This window comes from Prionailurus bengalensis, chromosome E1, assembly GCF_016509475.1.
Source record: "Prionailurus bengalensis isolate Pbe53 chromosome E1, Fcat_Pben_1.1_paternal_pri, whole genome shotgun sequence".
NCBI classification, from domain to species: Eukaryota; Metazoa; Chordata; class Mammalia; order Carnivora; family Felidae; genus Prionailurus; species Prionailurus bengalensis.
Genome location: NC_057347.1, coordinates 1,375,855 through 1,400,185, shown reverse-complemented (window position 1 = coordinate 1,400,185; position 24,331 = coordinate 1,375,855). Strand labels below are relative to the sequence as shown.

The following is a 24,331-nucleotide window of genomic DNA, read 5'->3' as shown; positions in this document are numbered from 1 at the left end:
AAGATTCATTTAACCAGGGTTTCTAGCGCTTCCTGAGCACAGGGGCCCCTCGTCCACGCCGCCATTACGGGGGGCTCGGGGCGGGTCTGCTCTGGGAGAGGCGGGACAGCTGCCGTGTGTCCCGCGGCCGGTCAGCCCTGGGTCCTCATCCCGACCCCGGTGGGACAGGCCAGCGGCCAGACCCGGTCTGGCGGCCCCGTGCCGCGGGCATGGTCTGCCGTTCAAGTTCGGTGTCTTGGTTGGGGGTCCCCGACAGTGTGCCGGCTCCTGGAACAAGAGCGACAGGAACACAACCAGTTGAAGCACACGTGGCAGAGAGCCAACGACCAGTTTCTGGAATCCCAGCGCCTGCTGATGAGGGACATGCAGCGCATGGAGGTCGTGCTCACGTCGGAGCAGCTCCGGCGGGTGGAGGCGCTGCGGAGGAGAGACCAGGTGAGCGGCACCCCCGCCCCCCACCCCACGACCGCAGAGTCGGAGCAGCTCCGGCGGGCGGAGGGGCTTGGGTCTGCGGCTTTGGAACTGGCCACGTCTGGGGTACAGAGCCCATGTAGCCACCACCGTCTTCGGAACGGTGCGTACTTCTGAGAAGAGCCTTCTGCGCGGCTCTGTCCGGGGCTCCCAGGGCTCCCGGACTAGGTTTGTCCGGGCCGCGTCTCCGTGACATGGCCCTGGCGGCCGCACCGGAAGGGACCGCGTGGGGAGGGAGGTGCGGACCGGCCTGAAAAGGCCGGAGCCCGGCAGGCCGCGCGCCCGAGAGCCTCTTTTCTCCTTACCTTTAAAACCTGTTGAGCCGACACGAGCAGTACACAGATACATCTCCTGCCAAAGAGATTGGTGGCAAAGGCAAAGCGATAAAGTCCGCCGGTCACCTCCCTTCGGGGACGACCGCGTATCATCCGCAGACGTCGCCTGGGAGGCCGCCTCCCGGGCGCTGCCGTGTTTTAGGGCGTCTTCGGGTTGGCTCGTGTCACGCGGGCCTGTAGCAGAGGCACTCCACGGCCTCCTCTCCTCATCACGTGACGGGGCACCTGTTCCCGCAGGCAGCCGTCGGCCTCGCTAAGCGCCGCGCCACCCCCCTCCCTGCTCTCTCCACGCGGGTCCCGTCGTCTTTGTTTCTTTTCCATTTCCGGTAGCAGTGCAGCTGGTGCCCCGTAGTACGTTGCGCGTGGGTGCAAATACCTCCCCGGGGAAGCCGCGTGGAAGCTTTCTAGGCATCGTGAGCCGCTTTCCAGTGACCTTGTGTGACTTGGGTTGGGTTTTGGTTTTCAGATGTTCCGTCCTTAAAATGTCTTTTGTTTTAATTCTGACTCATCCTTCTTTTGTGCAGACACAGCCACCCTGAGGATTTAGATTCTAAAGTACAGATCTAACCATGCCCTCCTGCTGTCCGTTAAGACCGTCTAAATGCCGGAACCGGTCACTTAAGGCCTTTAACCAACATTTACGGAGGGTTTTCCATATGTCAGCGTCGTGCTAAGGTTTTACATTTAAAGCCGCGTGTGGTATGGGTATCAGAACACACACCAGAACTCTCTGGATGAGGTGGGGGCTGATGGCAGATCTCTAACTCCCTGCCCCGGTCTTCGCCTCTCATTTCCCGAGCTGTGTCTTCTCGGCCCCGGAGATTGTTCGACACTGCCCCGTCCGCCTGCCTTCCCGGGACCCTCGCTTGCCGCTCTCACGCGGTCGGCAGGCTCTTGTCACTGCCGCTTCCAGACCCGGCTGACCTGCTTCTGGGCCCGGTTCTAGCTCCTCCCGATGAGATTGTCCTTTTGTGCCGCAGAACCTCATCCGTCCTTGTCTGTGTTGTGATTGTCCCTCCCATGAGGCCGTTTGGGGCACTGAGGTAGCCTGTTCATGTTTGTCGAGCGCACTGTCACATCAGTTTCAAGCCTTCCTGTGTGTTCCAAGTAAATTTGTACGTGTTTCTGACGGCTGCGTCCTGCCCTCGCGGTCTCTTTCATCACTCGGAGAATTGTTCATGTAAGTCTTCTCTCTTGAAGAGGAGGGGGCGGTTTGTTTCGTGTTTCTTTCACGTGCACGCTCTTCTTGGAACCTGTGTCCTGGTTTGTCTTCGTGACGGGCTTTCCTTCTTTGTGCCTCTAGTATTACAACATTTCGTTCTGACCAGATATCCTTAGATGCGATCCCAAGACAGGCCTCAGTGTCCAGTTTCCTCGTAAGGCTTTGCTCTTTGTTTTCAGTGGCTGAAGAACCGTATGAATCGTTAGGTGTGGACCGCCTGGGTAACACATGTATGCATTTTCTGTGACTTTCAGGAGGAAGATGAACAACAGAGATTGAACAAGAGGAAGGACCATAAAAAAGCAGAGGTCGAGGAGGAGGTGAAGGCGCCAGTGGTGTGCGCGTTAGCGCAGGAGGAATCTGCAGCCCAGCTATCAAACGAGGAGGTACAGTGAGTCTGCCCTCGGGGTCGCTGCGCACGTGGTATGACCACGTGTCGCTTCTCCTGCGTCGGGCGTGTCCTTCACGGGGAGGACGTAGGTAGCTCCTCGCGTGGCATTCGACAAGACGGCAGTGTTTATGTCTGTTTTAGACCCTAGGCGGTGCTCCTGGAGACGCGTGGTGGCTTCTGTCACCATCTCCGAAGTCATCAGACGTTCTCTTTCCCCGTGGTTCCAAAATTAAAACCGTAGGAGAAAACTTTTACATGATAAAACTGTAAAATCTTTTCTGATGTGAATATTAAATGTTGCTAATACTTGGAGCTTTCTGTTTAGAAGAGAGCGTGTGAAGTGTTCAAACACTGAACTCCCTACAGCACGTCCCCCCCGTGTTAGCAGATCTGAGGTCTCCGGCTGGGGCGTCAGGTGGAGCGGGCAGCCCCAACGTGGACAGAGGCGTTCCCGTGGCCCCGGGGCCGTGCTCGCACGCGCAGACACACCCCTCCCCCTCAGCGGTCACCTCCGCAGGTGGCCAGTCCGCGGCCTGTCCACCCGCTGCCCCCTGCGTGCCCCGGCAGATCCTGCGCGGGTGCCACAGCGCCCGGTCATCCGCGCGGTTGTGGCCACACTCGCTGTCCCATTGTGCTGCCCTGTGCGCCGCGGGCTCCCTCTCCTGGGGTGCTGCCTGGCTCCCACCTCTCTCTGGGCACCGGGTCCTCTCGGCCATCTCCTGTGTCAGCAGGGGACAGGCTCTTGTTCCCGCCCAGGGTAAAAGTGAAGCCCCTGGCTGGCCACGGAAGGGCCTACACAGCTGGGCGACCCCACGCCGTGTCCATGCCCACAACCCTTGTTCGTGCTGCCCCCCGCCCCTCCTTTCTGGCCTGTGACACAGGGTGACAGAGAGGGTCCGGTGCCGTGGGCACGGGGACTGTGCTTCTGGATCGTGTGCGGATTCGTGTTGGCTGTGTGTCATCTGCGTCCTCGTGGCTTCTATCTCCGTGTTTATGGATTGCTCATTTTTTTAAGGGAAAACACCCTAACGGACGCTGAGAAGCAGGACGTCATTGCTGTGTCACTCACTGTCTTCATTGTGGGGTGCACACACGGAACCAAGCAGCCTGATTCTGCCAAGTGCCTTTCAACAGTCTGCTTCCCAGGAGAAGGGCTGTTTCCGGGTCCTGCCGAGTATCATGTGGTATCCGTGTGCAGGAACGTTTGAAGAACGTCAGACTTCCCAGAAAATATCTGAGCAGGAAAACAGGAAAGGGAGATTTATTTGTTGTCGTTTACCATGAGGCTTTTCAAAAGTCTTTTGATTGTGTCCCTTTTGGTCTGTAGTATGTGTTGTGCTCAGCACTATTTCCTGGCTCTTCAGCACCTTCGGCTCTCGGGGCTGGCGTTTTGCGGTTGGAATGCCGAGTGCACCCGCCTTGTGTCCTGACGGTTCATGTTCAGCTGAGGACGTGAAGTTAGTCGGTGCTGCTTTGAAGGACCTCGATTTCTAGCTGAAGACAATTGGAGTTTGTGGGACCTCCTGTGTTTAGCCTCAGGATTAGAGTGTCCCTTTCTCACTACGAAAGTAGCGTGTGTTCGGTGCGGAAAACTTGCAAAGTGCAGGCAGGTCCTCTGAAACAAAAAGAGCCGGTGGGTGACCCTCCTGCCCAGAGAGAGTCCCCACTGGCGTTTTGGTGTGTACCTCTTCTTTCTTTCTCTTCGTTTCCAAAGTTAACATATATGTGTTTCTATCTTTGCTTTTTAAACGTAGCCCATGTTGCAACTGGACGTGATGTTCTGTGTAAATTGCTTTTCACTGAAATCCATCGTAAAGGTTTCAGCGGATAGCATGCTGCAAACGTTTGCCCACAACCGGTATTTAACGGCCGACACTATTTTGGTGTGCAAATATTCCATAATTTCTTACGGCCGTACTCGTGGATTTGTGCCCAGGTTTAAAGGTCAGTGCCATTGAAAGAGAAATTTATGTCACGGTCTCTAGGGACCGTGTGACACGCACACCGGGTAGAGCCACCCAAGATGCATCCGAGTCGGTCGTGAGGCAGCAGGAGCAGGTTGTGGGGAGGGGTCCTGGGTCGCAGCCGCTTCTGACACTCCTGGAGGGAAGGCAAGGCCAGCTGGCGTGCACGGTGTGGCGGGCCTTGGGGTGGCGTCTGTCCTCAGTTCGGGTACCTGGCCCCGTGCTGCTTCAGGGTGAGGGGAGCACGGGCTAACTGTAGTGAGGCAAGCGTGAAAAGGGTAGGGACAGGCGGCTGGACACGGGGCTGGTCGGGTGTATGTGAGAGGTGTGTTCATGGGTGAGTTTTCATTGATTGGAGGCACTAGGTAGCTTGGAGGGGCGGTCTGTGCCTGGCCAGCAAGGTCCTCACGTGGCAAAACATCATAAAATACAGAGAATCAGAAAGAGGATTGCGAGACTAACAGCCACATTGGTTCTGTCTTTGACTAGTCTGGGAGCTTTGATCGTTGTAAGTGATACCATATTGCCGTTATATGGAACTCTTCCCTGGGCAAAAATCATCACGGACTTACTGATGCCTTCGGGGAGAGAACTGCCGAATTTAAGGTCGAAAGCATTTTTAGCGGCGCCTGGGAGGCTCAGTTAAGCGCCTGACTTTGGCTCAGGTCATGATCTCACGGTTTGTGGGTTTGAGCCCCGTGTTGGGCTCTGTGTTGACAGCACCCCACTCTTTGCACTCTGTTTCAAAATAAATAAGCAAACCTAAAATCATTAAACAATATGAAGTAGACAGGATGTTATGTTAAAATAAAGACTAGTCCTTTAAATTGAATACACTGAATTTCAAGAAAAACCTACGACTTTTTTCTCGCTTTCTGATTTTCCCGGTAACTGTGTGGTTGCGTCTGGAAGCACTGTGTGCATTTCTTAACTGGGAATGGGCTGCACCAGGCGGTTTTTAATTGAGATGAAATCCACGCATCGTAAAATTAGCCATTACAAGCGCGCGATTCAGTGGCATTTAAGTACATACACAGCGTTGTGCAACCAGCATCTCAGTCTGGTCTCGAAATGTAAACAAACAAAAAAACGTTTTCATCCCCGCAGAGGAGACCCCACATCCACTAAGGAGCCACTGCCCGGTTTCCTTCCCCTCAGCCTTTGGCAACCACTGATTTGTTTTCCAGCCTTTGTGGACTCACCTGTCCCAGGTGTTTCACGTGGATGGGATCACACAGCGTGGTACCTTTTGCGTCTCGTTCCTTTCACAAGTGCGCCCCATCTGATGTGTTGATTACATCTTCCGGCACACGACATTCTCCTCATTTCCCTTCTACTTAGGCTACTCCTTCCTCTGTCCGTCCCCCAAGTGGACAGGTTTGGTGTTCCTCCTAGGGGTTCTGATTTGCTGTGGACGCTCTATCATTATATGGTGGTCACTCTCCGGCCTCTAAAGACTACGTCCGTCCATTGGGTGGGTATCTCCGTGTGGCTATGCAGCAGGCACCTCCCACTCAGCACACCTGACCCTGAACTTCAAGGAGCCCTTCCCTGACCCCTTCCGTCCGGGCCGAAGCCCCTCCTTGAGGCCCCAGAACATCCAGTACGGGTCTCTGGCCTGTAATTTTATTACCGAGGGCATTCTGATAGCCTGCTGGCTTGTTAGTTTTTTGCACGAAACTGTGAACACGTCGAGGTGAGGGTTGCAGTTGTACCGCGTGCCTGGTTTAGTGCCCAGCACGTACCAGACACTCCGTAAATGTTCAGAGCGCGTGGAGGAGCGTGCTAACGGTCGTCCTACGTAACGTGTACGGTAGCTTTTCTGAGTCTAGAGAGTCGTCTAACTGGGCGCTGTGCGTTCTCCCATCTCAGGATCAGGAGCGCCTGGATAGCACCCGCGGCTCCGTGCACTCCTTAGATGCAGACCTGCTGTTGCCGTCTGGAGACCCGTTCAGTAAATCGGACAGCGACACGTTTAAAGACGGCCTCAGGAGAGCACAGTCCACGGACAGCCTGGGGCCTTCGGGCTCGCTGCAATCCAAAGCTTTGGGGTACAACTACAAGGCAAAGTCTGCTGGAAACCTGGACGAGTCGGATTTTGGGCCGTTGGTGGGAGCGGATTCGGTGTCTGAGAACTTCGACACCGCCTCCCTGGGGTCGCTGCAGATGCCAAGTGGGTTTATGTTAACCAAAGACCAGGAGAGAGCAATCAAGGCCATGACACCAGAGCAGGAAGAGACCGCGTCCCTCCTCTCCAGCGTCACCCAGGGTGTGGAGAGTGCGTACGTGTCCCCCAGCGGCTACCGCTTAGTCAGCGAGACAGAGTGGAATCTCCTGCAGAAGGAGGTGAGCTGCTCTCTGACTTTTCCCCTCTTGTCCGCTTGGAGGGCTCCCGGGTAGCTCTGGGATTTGGTGTTCACTCGAGAGGCACCCCTGGGGTCGCCGTGCACACGCGTCCTCGGCCTGTTATGCTGCGCTCCCGCTGCTCCCGGTGACCGTGGCAGAGCAGGGGCCTCTAGTCACGCAGAGCGTGACCCCCCCTCCGCCTGGTGTCCCGCCTGAAGCCGGGGCACGGCCGAGATTACGCTGGCGCAGCCCGGATGTGGTTCGCTTGGCAGACTCCTGCTCACTCCCTGGACGTGCAAAGCACACATGCTGTTGGCACTTGGTGCTGCGGGTGGGCTGGAGGAGGGGGTGGGAAACACTGGACGGGTTAACTTGCCTCCCGCGAGCGTTGGCGAATGTAGACGTACGACTGGGAGCCGGAAGTGTCCGTGCGCACTCGCACGTGGCCTCGGAGGTGACGGAGCTGTCCTCGCCGTCCCCACCGTCCCACGCCCTGCCTGCTCGAACCTTGGGTAGTGATGACGTTGTCTCCGGTCTGCAGGTGAGGGTTGGTCTCAGGCCACAAGAAACGCTTGGGTTTCTCCTCCGAGCAGGGAGACGTGGGTCAGAGGCCAGGTGTTGTGACTTCTAGTGCTTTCTTTCCCCGGGGCCACGTCCCTGTGAGCAGCTGTGGATCCATGAGTGGGATCGCTGACTAGCCTGACAGAAACTGCTCCCCACGGCCTCGTGTGAAACACGCGCTAGAGAGGGCGCTCCGGGTGGTTCGCGTTGGGGCTGCCTCCGTGTGGTAGTGGTGGGGGGGAGGGGGTGCTGGTTGCTCCCCGCACCCCTCCCCCCTGCCCTTGGTCGGCAGCACCCACCTAGGCTGGGACCATCCCGGCCTGGCACCTCTTGCCTTGCGTTTTTCTCAGACGAGGTGTTTTGCGGCCCTTGGCCACCCGGTTATAAGGTGGGTCCCTCGGTCTCCGATCATACTCGAATTGGGGACCCTGTATCATAGCTTCTTGCTGCAAGTCTCTGCAGAAGCCACCTCCCCCGTGTCGTTCTCGGAGTGACACGGGTCAGGCTGTGCACGTGTTCATGTACACGACGTAGGAGCACCTCGTTCTGCCCGGTGAGACGTCGTTCTGGTGCCTTCAGGTACATAACGCTGGAAACAAACTCGGCAGGCGCTGTGACATGTGTTCCAATTACGAGACACAGCTGCAAGGGATTCAGACTCAGGAGGCCGAGACCCGAGACCAGGTGGGTGTGCTCGGCCGGGTGGGCGGCTGGGGTTGGCACCAGGGGCGCCCATCTGCTCCCTGAAGTGCATCCGCGTCACACGCGCGGCGGCCCGGTGCGTGCAGCGTCACTTCTGTTTCCGGTGAGCGCACACTGGAGCCCAGCCGGCCCAGCTCGCCCGGCACCACGTGGGGGGCTCGGCCCCCGGGTAGCAGGAGCAGGAGCGCCGCGGGGCACGCGCTCCCGGCGTGGTCGCCGACAGGACGTGCTTCCCGACGTGGTGGGAGAGGGGCGCATCCTCATCGCTTACCGCCTACTCCTTGTCAGAAACGTGTGCATCCGTTGAGATTAGTTTATGGGGTCACAGACATTGAGATTTGGTCGACGGGGTGTGCAGAGATTGACGAGCGCCTGTCTGGGTGTCTGATCGCGACTCGTCAGCAGCATTCAGGAAACGTAGGACCTCAGGACAGCAGGCTTGTCAGAGTCCGTAGGAGAAAGAGGAGTTCTTCTGGCATCATCCAGTCCCTTCGGTGGGCATTGTGCTGACGCTTTGTCCGTGCAGGTCCCTCGCCGGTCCGGGGTACTTGGGTCCCGGTGGGCACGGCAGAATGGACAGCTCACAGGTGGGGTGGCGTGGGGCTGGAGGCAAAGGGAAGGATGCTGGTGAAGGGAGGCCAGGATGAGGTCCTGGAGGGGCAGGGTAGGGGTGGAGGCATTTGAATTGTACCCTGAAGACTTTGGGCCGAGGTTGGAAATTCCAAGTAGGGAAATAACGTGTTTTGACTTTAGTGTAGACGATTCATAGTGGAAGTGCGGACTGCAGACGGGAAGGCAGAGGATGGGCCAGGGTGAGGGGGCGGGGCCCTGGCCCGAAGGACTCAGGGCGAGATCACCACGTGCAGAGTGGCTGGTTAGCCGTACCGCACCCTGCGGTCATCACGTGAGGTCATTCGTTCTGAATTGGCAAATCTGTGCCGTTTCTCAGGGAGAAAAAGGAGATTGAGATTTTTAAAACGTTTGGAATTAGGGCTTTTTTTTTTTTTTTATGTTGATGAACGAATTCCGGTACTTTCTTCTAATTGGCACTGAAAATCGCGCAGGTGAAGAAACTGCAGGTGATGCTGAGGCAAGCCAACGACCAGCTGGAGAAGACGATGAGGGACCGGCAGGAGCTGGAGGAATCGCTGAAGCGGAGCGCCGAAGACAGCAGCCAGCAGGTGCGCGCGCTCGCCGCGGAGGACACGCGTGTGTCATCTAGGCCTCGAGACCCGGCGGTTCTCGTCCCCAGATAGCGAAGATCTCTTACTGACCTTTTTCTGCTGCTGATTTACAGATTTCTTTTAAAAAAGCATACATCTATATCTATAGATGGGCAATAACTGGTTAGTGAATGTCGTCAGGCTCGGGTTCTCCTTTCCCCTTTGATTTTTACTAGTTTTTTCCTGCTGCACAAAACACCTTCCTGACAGGAGCGATCCCAGTTATGCTCTGACTGTTGAAAAGTGTGCAAATGGAAAGCTCTGAGACATACACAGATCTAGCAGACTTACCGGAACTAACCTCTGTGTGAGCACTGCCAAGATCGCGTAATGGAACCCGAGCCAGGGCTCCGGGACCCCCCTCCCCCTCGCCAGAGGGGACAACCCTTGTCCTGACTTCGACGTCATCGGATCGGTGGTGTGTGTTCTTGTCCCCGTCCCTCCTCGTGCGTCCTGAGAGTCTGGCCCGGTGCCTGTGGCCACGCTGTGTTCTCCTTGAGCCTTTGTGCCCGTGCGTCAGTCTGTCCGTCCTGACGGGCGCTGGGCCGGTTTCCGGCTCTGGGGAATTAGGAGTAATTGTTCTCTGAAAGGTCTGTGTCGGGCCGGTGGCCTGTGCTCCTGCTGTGTAGATGCCAGGAGTGGGCAGCCTGGGTCAGTGTCCAAACTGTGTTCAACTCCAGTAGGTGATGATGCCAGCTTTCCACAGCTTGTAGCAGCGCGTGGGAGTGATTCCTGGGGCCCAGTGACTTCGTTTTGTTGTTTTAATTGTAGCCATTTGGGTGGGTGGGTGGTGCACTGGGGCTCAGTTCTGATGACTGCTGTGGGTACTTAGCGTTTCTGGTGTTTATCGGCCATGGGGCGTCAGTGTGTGTGTGATTCCTTCTCAAGCCTTATGCTGATTTTTCTCTTGTGTCGTCTATTTTGGTTTTATTTATTTTTGGTTATTTTTCTGATTTGTTAGACATTCTTTACGTAACCTTACTAGAGCCTCTTGGTGATATGTGGGACAAATGTCTTCTCATCAGCGCTTTATGTTTTCGGTATTTTAGTGGTGTCTTTTTGAACAGAAGTTTTTAACTTTCGTGTAGTCAAATTTATTGATCTTTTGTTTTTAAAGTTTATTTATTTTGAGAGAGAGCACGAATAGTGGTGGGGCAGAGAGAGAGGGACAGAGAACCCCGAACAGACTCTGCACTGTCAGCAGAGAGCCCGATGGGGGGCTCAGACCTACAAACCGTGAAATCGTGACCTGAGCCAAAATCAAGAGTTGGATGCCCAACCGACTGAGCCACTCAGAGACACCCCATTGGTCCTTTATGATTGCTGATGTTTGTTCTGTGTGTTGTTTTGTTTTTTAAGAATGTCTTCTTGTCCTGGGATCATAAGGACGTTTCATATATATTCGGTATGTAGTCACGTTTCTATCTAAAAATCCATCCAGAACTGACTTTTATGTATATACTATAGGTGAGGTAAAGATTTAATTTTTCCAAATGGATAGCCAGTTCCTGTACATTTAGTGAGAAGATCAGCTTTTTCCTGCTGCTCTGCGAGGTCACCTTTGTCACTCGTCAAGTGAGTATGTGTGTGGGGTCAGGGTTAGGACTCTCTTCCATTGGTGCCAATTTCCGTGCTGTGATTGATAGTAAATTTTTCACTTGCTGCTTTTTTAAGTTTTTATTTCCCTGCTGAGAACTATGTTTTCATTCATTTCAAAGCATTTACTTTTGCCTCACGCAGCACAGTTACAATACCCGCGTCACAGCCTTTGATGACTCCCCCGCGCTGTCATGGGGTCGGCGTGTGTGTGTTCCTTCTCCCTGGAGAATGGGGCCCGTTTTCCTGATTCTCTCGATGCCAGGTGCTCCTAGATTGTATCCTGGGAGCTGTGGATATTGTGTGTGCGACTCCGGGTTCTGTTCATCTGATTAAGTTCAGTTAGCAGGTTGTGACTTGCCCCCTGTGAGTGGTGCTTTAACACCAGCTTGGTTTTTAACGTCTTTGCAAAGCCTTCGGACGTGTTCATTTGTGTAGCGCAGGGGCGGGTGTGGGACCTGTGCGGGGACCCTTTCTCTCACCCTCCTCCCTGAGAACGCGCCCTTGTTGTTGAGCTTGCGGGGACCCTGCGCTGGTGCTGTGGTCGGTGGAGTCTTGTCCGCTGAGATGCTCTGCTGCTGAGAAGTAGCCGCCCCCCTGCCCCGTAAGCAGTAAATTCCATCCTGGTGCTCTTCCCGCTTGGACTTCCTTTTCTAAACCTTCTGCTTCTGCTCAGTGTTCAGCATCCTTGGGTCCCTGCCCTTTGTATTTATCCAGAGTCTTTAGTCATCATCAGGGTAGAGAAAGGCCGCGGTGGGTTTAGTCCATCTTGGAAGTTTCCAGTCTCTCGTATTTTTGTTCATTAGATGGATTTTTACGTTTCCACCTTCAAGAAGGGTACTTGGCTGGCTGTGAAATTCCGAGCGCTCACGCTGTTTTCTTCTAGCGCTTTGAAGTTCCTGTTCATTGCTTCTGGCTTCCGTGTTTCTGATGAGAAGTCGGCTGTCAGTCTTACTATTGCTTCTTTGAGGGTATAATGTTATTTTTTCCCCTGGCTATTTTAAGGATGTTCTTTTTGGCTTTTGTTTTAGCAGTTTTACTGTGCTGTACCTATGTGTATTTTTTTCATATTTCTCCTGCTTTTGGGGTTCACAGGGTTTCTTGGATTCCTGAATTGATGTCTTACATCATAAGCCATTATGAATCTTTTAAAACCTTGCTTTTATTGAGCTAGACATAAAGTATAGAAACCTCAAGCGTAAAATTGGATGAATTTTAACATGTGAAAAAACGTAACCAGGGTGATCATCGCCTGGAGCAAGATGCAGAACTTTCTAGTACACTCATGCGCTTTCCAAATAAACACCTGGCCTGCCTGCACTTAGAGGCAGGCGGTATTCTGACTCCCGACACTGTTTGTAGTGCTTGTTCTTGAACTTCATATCAATGGAATCCTGTCGTGCGGAACCTTTCACATCTGGTCGTTGATTGACGATTCTTTGAAACTCCTGCGTGTTGCTCTGTGTATCAGTAGTTGGATATCGGTGTCCGATCCATTCTGCAGTTGAGGGATACGTGGATTGTATTTAGTTTCTGGCTGTTGTGAACGAATACGTTTTCTAATGTTTCTGTGTGTCTTTGGTGGGTGTGTGGCCTCGTTTCTCTGGAGGGTATCTAGGAGTGAAGTTACAGGGAAATTATTTTTTGCTCTCCTGGTCATTTTTCCATTGGCCATATTTCTTTAAAGGTTTATATATGTGAGACCTTCATGTTTTAATCTATATGGCTTTTTAAGCCTCTTCTGTGTTTTCTGTCTCTTGTCTTTATTTTCTTCAGATCTGTCTTACAGTTCACTAATTTTCTCTTCAGATGGGTCTAATCTGTTAAATTCATCCACTGAATTTTTAATTTAATTGATTTTTTTTTCCACTTAGTCATTTTCCATTGTTTCCAGTTCTCTGGAAATTCTAAATTCTGTCTTTTAAATCTCTGAACAAGTCAAATATAGTTTATTTAAAAGTCTGTCTCCAATAATCCACACATCTGGATTCATTTTAGGTGTTTCTGCTACCTGTTTTGGGTTTTTTTTGTTTCTTTTTGTTCTTGTCCTTTCTTTGTGCATTTTTCTTGTGTGCTTGACGCTGTATGTGAATATGATGGAATAACATAAAGCCGTTTTCCTGATGAGAGGCAAGGAACTGGTGGTGCTAACAATCTTGGGCCACCCGAACCAGACATAGAAATTGACGTTTTCTGAACTTGTGAAGGTTGGGTTACTTTAAATTCTTCCCTTACCCTAGGATGCAGCCTTCTGGGGACCCAGTCCAAAGTGCAGTGTGCTTACCAGGGTCCCTTTGCATCGTGGGTTCTGCACTCTTCTCTGTTGTCACTCTGTCGTGGGGTGCTCAGCTTCCCGTGTCCCCTGTTTCTCTTGGGACTGGCACGTGCTTCTAGAGAGGATTGTTCCAGATGCTGCTTTGCTCCACCCTCCCTCCGGGGGTCCTGATTCTGGTCCTCGGCTCTGTGATTCCTTTTGTTTTGTTCTCTGGTGCCTTTGGGTAGATACCTTTCATATTTTTGTCTGGTTTTCTTAATTCTCAATAGGAGGTTTGGTTCACATGACCCAATCTGCCATTACTGGCAGCAGAATTCTGGCAATAATAATTCTGTAAACACCTAAACACGGGAGCCTGGGTGGCTAAGTCGGTTAAGTGTCCCACTCTTGATTTCAAGTCATGATCTCACAGTTCGTGGGTTCCAGCCCCGCGTTGGGCTCTGAACTGACATCGCGGGCCTGTTGGATTCTCTTTCTCCCTGTCTCTGCCCCCCCCCCCCCCCCGCCGCTCTGTCTCGAAAGAAATCAATACGTTAAAAAAATAAACGTCTAAACAAATTTATTTTGATTATTATGTATGAGTCACCAACTTTCACATGAACATTCTCAGGGAGTTTAGGGGCTCCTGGGTGGCTCAGTTGGTTAAGCATCTGACTTTGGCTCAGGCCATGATCTCATGGTTCATGGGTTCGAGCTCCGCGTCAGGCCCTGTGCTGACAGTGCAGAGCCTGGAGTCTGCTCTGGATTGTGTCTCCTCCTTTCTCTCTGTTCCTCCCCAGCTCGTGCTCTGTGTGTGTGTCTCTCTCTCAAAAATAAATAGACATTAGAGTTCAGAGTTTGGTAATGTTACTCATGTGTTTCTCACTTTGAAGTAAATCATCTTCGAAGATTAAAGCTAGTTCAGAGAAGATTCATTTAAGCTTTATGCTGCTTTTTTTTGTGTGGACAGTTTCAAAATTTTTATTGAGTTTTTTTTTTTTGTTTTTTTTTGTTTTTTTTTTTAAGGCTCCTTTAAGAGTAAAGTAGGTAGCATGTATTAACATCTGTGTTTGGAGGTCCTTGTTGTGCTGTCTGTCCATGTACGGTGGGTGTGGCCCCAGGAGCTGTTGGTGCCCCTGTGTGATGGGAAGGTCTGAGGCGCGGAAGGTGTACGCGCCTCTGGGGCATAGAGATGAGAGTGGGTTACGATAATTGAATAAAGCGTCAGTTCTGGGCAGCAGACGAGCAGGGGTGGGACGGTAAGTTTCAGAATAACCAGGTTCCTGACTATTTTCTGTGTGTGCATTTTTTCTTTTAAGATCTCTGCGCTTGTCCAAAGAGCCCAAGCGTCTGAGCTCTTGCTTGAGGACTTACAGCAGGGGTTTTCGCAGGCAAAAAGGGATGTTCAGGAACAGATGGTAAGTCAGTGTTTCAATAAACGTTAACTATGTGAAATATATTCCTTTTTGTTTTGTCTTGAAATCCTCTCTGCTACTTTACCTTCCTGGCCAGGTGGTTACACTGTTCCGTTGTCCGGGGCCTAAGTGACATCTGTACCAGACAAGGTCATGTGAAGCTGCAGCTGTTTTGCAGACCTGCCTTTGTGACCAAAACATATTCTTACCTTTAACTTGCTTTACTTTTCTGCTTTCGGAAACCTCAACAGAGTAAACTTTGGACTAACCTTTAATTGTGGGTTCCAAGTACATGCTGAATATCGAAATCTCCCAAAGCCCAACAGATGGAGTTTTTGAACAGTCCTGCACTTTTCCTCAACAGCTCGTTTATTTAAAGCAGTCCGATTCATTTCACAGGTATCCTGACGGCATGGAGAAGCTTCCAGAAGGCCGTCTGCCCTGAGGGGGTTGGGAGCAGAGAGCTTCTTGACGAAGGGCTGGCTGGGACCCCTGCAGAGTAGCCCCCCAGATTTGGGCCTTGCCTCTCCCCAGACTGGTTCCATGTGCTGGGTTCGTGCTTTTCCTGAGTCGGAGCCTGCGTCTGAGGGCCCTTCGTAGATGATGGCAGGGCCGGGGCTGCTGGGTGATCCCCCGGAGCTGCCTCCTGACGGGGAAGAGACGCCTCCGGCCGCATGGAGATGCTGTTTCTGATCGGCATTGGGTCAGCAGCCGAGTGGCCTTTGAGGCGATCCCCGAATTCTGGCCCTGGTCTCGTGAGGAGCTGTCCTTCTAGTCACTGACGAGGGAGTGTAGGGTCTTTTCAGTGCTCAGAGAATTCGAGATCATAGTCGTTGCCTAGAAACCACTGGGGATGCCCACAAGTGTCATCCCATTAGCCTCCGTGCTCCTCTCTGTCCTCCCTCAACTCTTCCCCGCGTGCCCTCTAAGCCCCGGCTGCCTTCGCAAACACTTTTCAGTGGATTCCGCTTTAAGCGAGTGTGTTGTGGGTGACACTGGAGGAGTGTTGCATGAGGTTGAGGTCCCGGGAACCGTTTTCTGGAGGTTACCTTCGAAGGTTCTTGCACTGAGAGCAAGAAACTCAATTTCTGGTGCGCCTTCCGAGAAGCGCAGACACGGCAGGGGTTGGGATCTTGGCGTTTCCCCCTAACATCGCAAAAGATTTCAGCCTCGAGAGGTTTGCGGAATGAACACTCCGAAAACCTTCAGTTAGATTTACCAGTCAATATCTTGCCGCGCTTCCACACGCGTGGCAGCGGTATGTCACTCTTTCGTCCACGCACGTACCTGTGTTTCCTGAGCCGCCGTGAGTAGGTGCTGCCGGGTGCGCCCACACACATCTTCTCAGCACAGAGAGGCGTGGCCGTTGTCCCCAGAGTCCATGATGGTTTCCAGTGGTGGTTCCAGTTTCTTGCTTTGACTTTTTGATGGAGGAACCAGTCCAGGATGTCCTGTCAGTTTCCTCTCCTTTCATCTCGAGCAGTCACCACTTGTTTTTGGCTTTAATGGCGTCAACACTTTTGAAGGGTCCAGACCGGCTGCCTGGGAGAATCGCGTGTCTGATTGTTTCCGTGATTGGATTCAGGTTAGATTCTGGGCAAGAACAGCCTGGAGATGAACCGATTCAGCGGGAGTTCAGGGCAGCGAGGCGCACATTCTGACGGGTGCCCCGTTATCGGTGATGTGAAGGTGACTGCTTGGTCGAGGTGGGGACGGAATTGCTGCAGAAGGACCGTTAACATGGCCACCAACTGCAAAATTAGTAAGTGAAATCCAGGGTTTCTCTGTGGTTCTTTTGGCTCTTAGACTGTATCCCAGCTAGGGAGTTACAGTCTGAGTACTGTATTTAAAAGTTACTTAAATCAGCTCTATTGGTTTCTGTTTGTATTAACTTTTGGATTCACTTTTCCTTGAACACCCAGCACGGCTCACAAGGCAGAACCGTGCAAGCTTGCAAACACTCAGATTTCTTCTGTTTTCTAATCTTTTCACCCCATTCCTGCCCCCTCCCATGTAGGATCATTTTAACTTACTTTTGGTTTATCCTTGTGTTTTTCTCGTTACAAAAGTAAGCAAGTATATGCATTTGATTCTTTCCCTTCTTTCAAATGCCAGTGATTGGACGCCGGTATTTTGTTGTGAATGGGTGGGTAGGAAGGAGCGAGCCCGAAGCACGGCTGAGTCTGGTCTGAAGTCAGTGCAAGTAAAACCTGCCAGGTTGTGCAAGACCTTGTCTGCCCGCCAGCAGCCTATGTGTCCTTGAGGACGCAGCAGCTGCCCTCTCTGGGCCATGCTCTTGCGCTCTCCGCCTCCCCCCGCCCTGCCTGTCCTTGCATCCCTGCTGCTCCCCGTCTCTTTGGCCGCACCTGCAGCTCGGCCGGGTCAGGGTCGGTTCTCCCTCCGCTGCACCGGGAGCTTCTCTGGGGCACAGTGTCGCTCTTGTGTCTCCGTGTCCCGGTGCGCAGCAAAATGCCCAGACGGAGAGGCAGCTGCTAATAAATGTTGGAGGAGTGAGTGTTCCACGTTTGTACGTCATGTAAGTTAAATGCCTCAGTATTAAAAATGAGCAGAAACCCAGCACTTTTGTAGGATTTTATCACATGCTTAAACAGAGTAACTTCACTGACGCAAGGCCTCCCTAAAGACCTGAAGGTGCGTCGCGGTCAGCACGCAGAGTAGCCGCCTGGCGTCCCTGCAGCCCCCACGCGGAGATCCCCGAGTGCTCTCTTCCAGGGTCTGGGCTCCCGGGGCCGTGCTCGTGACACGTGTGTGGTGGGGGAGGAAGGCGGGGCTCGGTCCCCGGGCTTGTGGCGAATACATGCCGGGGGAGACGGTCGTCCTGCGGCTCACGCTCGGTCTGGTTGAGGTCGTGACGCTCTCCGCCGCCTCCGCCCAGCAGAGATGGCGGTGCTTGTCCAGTGCGGGGCCGGGGGCGTGGGCCGGGGGCTCACCACTCGGAGCCTTCGGTGGGGACCGTGGAGAGCGAGCCCGGATGCTCCCTTCGCACCTCTGTCCTCGAATCCGCGTGAAGTCCGCACGGAGGCCCCGGGGCTGCTCTCCGCGCGCCTCCCCGGCCTCCACCCTGCACCCGCCGCTGTCCGCCCTGGTGGCGCCCGGCTGCGAGCACGGGGTTCACCTTCTCTGTCTCGGTGTCAGGCCGTGCTGACGCAGTCCCGGGAGCGGGTGTCCGAAGAGCTGGCGCGGCTGCAGAAGGACAACGACAGCCTGCAGGGGAAGCACAGCCTGCACGCGTCCCTGCAGCAGGCGGAGAACTTCATCCTCCCGGACACCGTCGAGGTAACTCGTCCCCCGCCGTGCGGACACAGGGCTTGTACGTCTGAAGCGGCTACCGCTTCTTTCAGCTTGTGCTTTTCTCTTAGTTTTTAAGGCTTTGCTCCCAAGTCCTCTCTACACCCCACGTGAGGCTCAAACCCACAACCCGAGATCGAGAGCCGCACGCTCCGCTGACTGAGCCGGCCGAGCGCCCCTACCAGTTCTTTTTAAAAACAGGCTTTACCGGGGCACCTGGGGCTCAGTCGGTTAAGCAGTGGACTCTGGATTTCACGTCAGGTCAGGATCTCTTAGTCCGTGGGTTCGAGCCCCACGCCGGGCTCTGTGCTGACAGCTGGAGCCTGCTTTGGATTCTGTGTCTCCCTCTCTCTCTGCCCCTCCCCCGCTTGTGCTCGGTCTCTCTCTCTCTCAGCAATAAGCAAACATTAAAAAAATTTTTTTAACTATTAAAAACAACCTTCACCAATATATAAATCACATGCGAAAGAAATCACCCGTTTAATGTGTACAGTTCAGCGGTTTTTCGGGTATTCGCAGATGTGACCACAGTCCATTTCAGAACGTGTTTATCCCCCCCCTTCATTCTCCCCGCCCCCTCCCCTCCTCCCCGCAGCCAGAAGCAACCGCTAACCTGTTATGCTCCCAGGACTGTGACTTTTGTGTCTGGCTTCCACACGGGCACTCGCGCCAGGCTCACCCGCACTCCACATAGCGGGGGCCCGGGTGCCGTTCCCACTGGCCGCCGGAGGGCCGTTTGGTTTGTTTCTCCGCCTGGCTGCTGGCGGCGCTCCCACGCGCGGACGGCTACGGATAACGTTGCCGTGAACGTTCGTGTACACGTTTGGGCGTGGACGGACCTGTTTGTTTCTACTGGGACTGCGAGGCCACGGCAGTCGCGTGAGGATCTGTCACGTCCCCGCTGGCGCTTGTCGCTTTTACTCCAGTCGTGCCTGTGGGCACGAAGCGGCGTCCGCCGTGGTTCTGATTTGCGCTGCCCCTAACGGCCGGTGCCGAGCACCTCTCCTTGTGTTGCGCATTCGTCGGTCTTCCTTGGAGGAGTGTCTATTCAGGTCTTTCGCTTTTATTTTTCACGTTTGTTTTAAGTAGGCTCCACGCTGGTGGAGCCCGACGTAGGGCTCAACTCACCACCCTGAAAGCGAGGCCTGAGCGGAGATCCAGACTCAGATGCTCACCCGACTGAGCCACCCGGGCGCCCCCTCTTTTGCTCGTTTTTAAGTTGGGTTGGCCGCTTTCTACTGCTGAGTGACGAGGGCTCAGTATATAGTCCAGATGCACGTCCCTTACCGGGTAAATGATCGGCAGACGTTTTCTCCCGTCCCGTGGACGCTCTCTCCCACTTCCTTGATGGTGCACTTGGAAGCACAAAAGTTCTGATCTTTGAGAAGGCCCAGCCTGTCTGGCTTTTCTCCCGGCACTCGTGCTCTCAGCATCCCAAGAGTCCGTAGCCGAATCGGTCTGCAAATTCCTTGTGCAGGACCAGATCATTTCTGTTTTATCTTTTTTAGAGAGAGCACACGCGCAGGTGCTGGAGTGGGGAGAGGGGCAGAGAATCCCAAGCAGGCTCTGTGCTGTCAGCGTGAGCCCCTGTGGGAACTTGATCTCACGAGCTCGGAGATCGTGACCTGAGCTGAAATCTAGACTCAGATGCTTAACTGAGCCGCCCAGGCGCCACTTTAAGAATTATTTAAAAACCAACTTCTGGTTTTCGTTTTTGTTTACTCACTGGGCGCCTTGCCGCCCTCGCCGCGTGCGCCCTGCCCTCCCGATCGTGTCTGCAGGTCGCCGGTGCTCGGGGGGGCACCCGCTCTCCTTTCTGAACTGGTGGCTGATCTCGGCCGAGAAAGCGCGGGGACCTGTCTGCTTGTGCTCTCGGCCACTTTTCACCTCTGCCGAGCTGTCCCTTTGGGCAGGGGATCCCTCTTCTCCAAGCTCTCCAGACTTGGAATTCCTCGATTTAGAACAACTTCCAAGAACGCTGCAAGGATGTAACCAGTCTAGCCTGTAAGCCGTGATTCTTCGAGCTGCCCCAGGGATCAATCTTAGGGACGTTTTGGTCATCGTTTTTTCCTTCCTCTTTTTACTGCTGGTATTTATTTTATGTACTTCTGGTGGGTAGCTTAAGATTAATCCCAGTGTTCACGTTAGCATTAGGAAATACTTGAACTTTTTTAAAGAAAAAAACGCAGTTTAGGGAAACAAGGCTTAAACTGAACTTACTCTGGAAGAACAGCTGGTCACCTTAGAAAGCCGCTCTTTGCCGTCCGTGCCCCTGGCCTAGCGTAGCGCTCGAGTGAGTACATGAGCCAGTTAACGCGCTCGGTCCGCCCCGATTCCACGCTGGCTTCCGAGTTTCCGCCTGGTCGGTCCTCACCCCCTGCCTCCCCTCAGATTCCCCCAGCTGGTTGTGGAAGCCCCCGGCTGTTCAGAGTGACCCCCACACTGTAAGTCAGGAATGGTTTTACTTTTCCAAAGCGTAGGAGACCGTTTGGAGGGAGAGCTGTCTGGTCCACGGGGCACGTTTTTGGCCCGAAGGGTCTTATCTACACTGTGCCGAAGGGGAGCACGCGGGCCCCCTGCCCCCAGGGAGCTGGCGCCGAGTCGCAGCGAGCGAACAGCGCGAAACCCCCGAGGTTCTGGTCGCGGGAGACGTGTGGCCGCCCCGCCAGCGCAGTAACGCGTGTCCCCGGTGCAGGCGCTGCGGGAACTGGCCCTCAGCTACCGCGAGAGCATCGTGCACGTGCGCACCGCGGCGGAGCACACGGAGGAGAAGCTCAAGGCCGAGATCCTGTTCCTGAAGGAGCAGATTCAGGCGGAGCAGTGTCTGAAGGAGAATCTGGAAGAGACTCTGCAGCTGGAGATAGAAAACTGCAAGGAAGAGCTAGGTGAAGGCGGGCTGCGGCGCGGGGGCACGGGTCGCGGGGACGGGGGCCCCAGGAAACGCAGAGGGCAAGTGCAGGAAGGAGCGTAGGAAGGGTTCTCACTTGCGACTCGTCCGGAGCGAATCCAGATGCAACTGGGCCTTAACGACAGAGGCCGCTCCCTCCCTCCAAGAGCCCCGTGTCAGGAGAGCCCCGCTGGGCCACCGCCCCCTCCTCCCGAGTTCGACGGGGACGTTTGGTGTCCACACGGTCCACGCCACGCTGTGTCCGCGTGGCCTCTGCCGGCGCTTGGGCTTGAGGCCGCTGCCGGCTGGTGGGGTTGTTGAAGGGCGTCGGTTCCCCGGGATCAGGGTCTGACCCCTTTCAGTTTGAGCCGCAGGGGACGGGGGACGGGGGACGGGGCGTAAGCGAAAACGTGAATGTGCAAAATAATCAGTGAGTGCTGGCGCTGCTCCCTTTCCCTTCCAGCCTCCGTTTCTAGCCTAAAAGCCGAACTAGAAAGAATAAGAGTGGAAAAAGGACAGGTGAGTGTCACGAATGTCACATTCACCCCATGGGCGGCCGGCGGGGGGGTGGTGGCACCCCCTGGCTGGACACAGGCGACAGACCAGAGTCGGGCCAGGTCCCGCTGCAAGGAGCGGCTGGGAGGCCCTCGGGGTGAGGGCCGCGGGGGCCCCGGGCGGGTCCTCAGCTCCCGGGTGGGTCCTCAGCTCCCGGGTCCGTCTTTATGCCACAGCTGGAGTCGTCGCTGAGAGAGAAGTCTCGGCAGCTGGAGAGCGTGCAGGAGACGAAGAGCACGTTGGGAGAGCAGTTGAGGAAGGAGACGGCCGCAAAGGTGACACGGTCATTGATCATTTAGTGACAGTCGTGCCAGGCACAGGGAGTCACATCCTGCCTGTTTGGGGAGGAGCGCCGCAGCTCAGCACAGGGCCCCCGAGAGCCACCGAGGCTCCCCGCTTGCGGAAGGAGGACGAGATGCCCTTGCTGGAGTCGGGTCACGCCCGTGTCCCGGGCCCCGCCCGCAGCCGGAGGCCCTTCCGTCACCGCGTCCTTCCGCGTGCCCGACCTCCCCAGTGTCTGCCGCCCAAGGGGAGTCCAGATACAACCCCAGTGCGTGGGCTTGACCGTGGGGCAGGATTCCTAGAAGGGTCCCCTGGAGCCGCGGGGTCACACCTCCGAGTGCACAGACTTCTGGGTGTGTGGATTGTCCTGGTTAATTCCGAAGTTTCTGTCCACGTTGCCGGGAAAGCTCCAGATCTTAGCAGCTGCTTTCCGCCTTTTGCTGATGAGTCGTGGTCCCCGGGCCACGAGGGGTGAGGGTGAGCGGCGGGACGGAGGGGGGGGCTTGGCTTTCACTTCCGGCCATCTTAGGGCGACCGAGAGCAAGCTTGTAGGCCGCCGCCAGCCGTGCCCGCGGAGGGAGCCTGACGGGCTGCGGGGGACCCCACCCCTCCCCCGGGTCCCTGGCTGTCCCAGAGGACTGGGACCTGCGGCTCCTTGGCATTAATTCTCAGGCAAAACTCGTGTTTTGTAGGCGACTGTGGAACAGCTCCTGTTTGAGGAGAAGAACAAAGCTCAGAGGCTGCAGACGGAACTAGACGTCAGCGAGCAAGTACAGAGGGATTTTGTGAAGCTTTCTCAGACCCTGCAGGTGAGGCACGTGGGGACCCCCGGCAACCTGCCGGGCCCGGACTCGACGCCACCAGTAGCTAGCAGGGTAGAGGCGTGAGCAGATGCACAACCCCGCGGGCCGGACGCCCGGGTGGCACTGGCCACGAGGTCCGTCTCCCGGCAAAGCGCCCCGTCTTCGGTGTACCGCTGACACCCCTCCCGCCGGGCCCGTCCCTACGCTTGGTTTCTCTGTCCGAGAGCCTTTTACATGTTGTGTCCTCAGGTCCCTGAAGTACCGTGGCTCCTTGTCCCCAGTACCGCGTACCCCCTGGCATGCACCCTGCGTTCCCTTCCCTAGGTCCCCTGACGGAAACCTACAGTGACAGTATATGGTTCCAAACCCTCGAAGCTGGGTTCTTGTGTTTTCTTATGACTCAGCTGTACAGTGTTGGGGTTCAGGGGTCCAGCCTCCTCCCCCTTCCCGTGGTCCTAGCACCTCACGGGGCCTGCTGGACACAGCTTTGGGGGGTTAGCCTTTTTTTAAACTTATCTTGAGAGAGCATGAGCAGGGGAGGGGCAGGGAGCGGGAGAATCCCAAGCTGGCTCCACACTGTCCTCACAGAGGCCGATGTGGGGCTTGAACCAACAAAGCTGTGAGATCGAGAGTCGGACACCTAACTGACGGAGCCCCCGGGGTGCCCCAGAGGGGGTTGTCTTTGGCATGTGCTCGTTCTTGCGGTGACCAGTCTCGGTGAGCCAACGGGCCAGGCCCGACAGGAGGCCACGCACTTGACTCACTGTCGCCCCCCAGGTGCAGCTGGAGCGAATCCGGCAAGCGGGCTCCCTGGAGAGGATCCGGGCGATTCTCAACGACACCAAGCTGACGGACATCAACCAGCTCCCGGAGACATGACACCCGCCGCAGGACGTGGCCCGCACCCTGGGCTTTTAACTCCTCTTTAGAGCAACATTAATTATTCTTTAACTCTTAACTGAAGAAGTCACAGAACAGGAGGACAGGAGCGAGGCTCACCCGTGGCGGGAGAAGGCTGTGGCACGGGAGCCGCGAGCAGGACTTCCCAACGGGGACGCTGACGGACGGGAACGGGACTCGGGGGTGACAGAGGAAGTGCTGCTGTAAGATGTCCCTGCCTTGAAAGCAACATCCCAGTCGCGTTTGGAATGACCTTTCCCGTTCCTCGATGCCGGAGAGAGCGCTTCCTTTTCCTGTCGCCCAGCGCTCACCAGTAACAGCCCCCAGCTAGCACACAGACGTGTTGTTTGCCGTATGAATATTTTATATTAAAATACGAAGGTTGAGAGCAGACCGTTGGCTAGTGACCGAATTTCCGAGCTCCGTGTGTCTCTCTCCTGCCATCTTCTCTCGCGTCGGAGGCCGCAGATGCTACTGAGGCTTGCCGAGTGTGCCCGACGGTGGCAGACGAGACCAGTTCAGGGGCTGGATTAACCGCGAGGACTGGAAAGCGAGGCTGGGCGCTCTCTGTGTCGGAAGCTGAGGTTAAAGGAAAAGCACAAGAGACCGGAAGCACTTTCTCTGCCGCCCGGATGCATCTCGTGGGCCCGCAGGTACCAGGGTTAAGCTGAACTGGCACGTCTACTCTTGAAAACCGTTTTAGTTTAGTTACTGGATCAGTGGAAAAATAATAATAATAAAGCAAGCTATGTCTGACATCTAGTATAAACTTACCAATCTGCTGCCTTCTTTTCAACTCCCATCGGCGGGCCGGGTAGTCTGAGGCATCCAGTACAGACACGTGACTGGGTTGACAAGGTACCTAGTTTCTGTTTCCCTCTCTCAGTGTAGGTCCCGTGTGTCCCTGGGGGACCAGTCAGTGCGGCCGTTGGTGCCTGTCAGGTTCGGCTCCTTCCCTTTGTGGGGAAGGTGTCCTTGAGCAGGTGGGCTCCACATGGCCTCACAAGCGCTGCACCGAGTCCGCCGGCCCGGGCGCGGCGAGGCCAGTGGCAGGGGAGGTGTCCCGAGTCCGCCCGCAGACGGGAACCCGGCTCACGGGAGTGGGGTGGCGGGCT

General features: G+C 55.0%; 1 protein-coding gene across 2 annotated transcripts in view; it reads left to right on the top strand.

Annotated features, from left to right (window-relative positions):
* Window positions 1-23,989, top strand: part of RABEP1 (rabaptin, RAB GTPase binding effector protein 1) — a 103,174-nt gene extending 79,185 nt beyond the window's left edge. For both annotated transcript variants that reach the window (XM_043582755.1, XM_043582756.1), the window contains 12 exons: window positions 257-435; window positions 2,283-2,414; window positions 6,256-6,729; window positions 7,870-7,974; window positions 9,057-9,173; window positions 14,385-14,483; window positions 17,637-17,777; window positions 20,485-20,674; window positions 21,140-21,195; window positions 21,408-21,506; window positions 22,206-22,322; window positions 23,094-23,989. In XM_043582755.1, the coding sequence (XP_043438690.1) occupies window positions 257-435; window positions 2,283-2,414; window positions 6,256-6,729; window positions 7,870-7,974; window positions 9,057-9,173; window positions 14,385-14,483; window positions 17,637-17,777; window positions 20,485-20,674; window positions 21,140-21,195; window positions 21,408-21,506; window positions 22,206-22,322; window positions 23,094-23,195 (1,811 nt within the window). In that variant the 3' untranslated portion in view covers window positions 23,196-23,989. The remainder of the gene's footprint in view (window positions 1-256; window positions 436-2,282; window positions 2,415-6,255; window positions 6,730-7,869; window positions 7,975-9,056; window positions 9,174-14,384; window positions 14,484-17,636; window positions 17,778-20,484; window positions 20,675-21,139; window positions 21,196-21,407; window positions 21,507-22,205; window positions 22,323-23,093) is intronic.
* The last annotated feature ends 342 nt before the right edge of the window (window positions 23,990-24,331 follow it).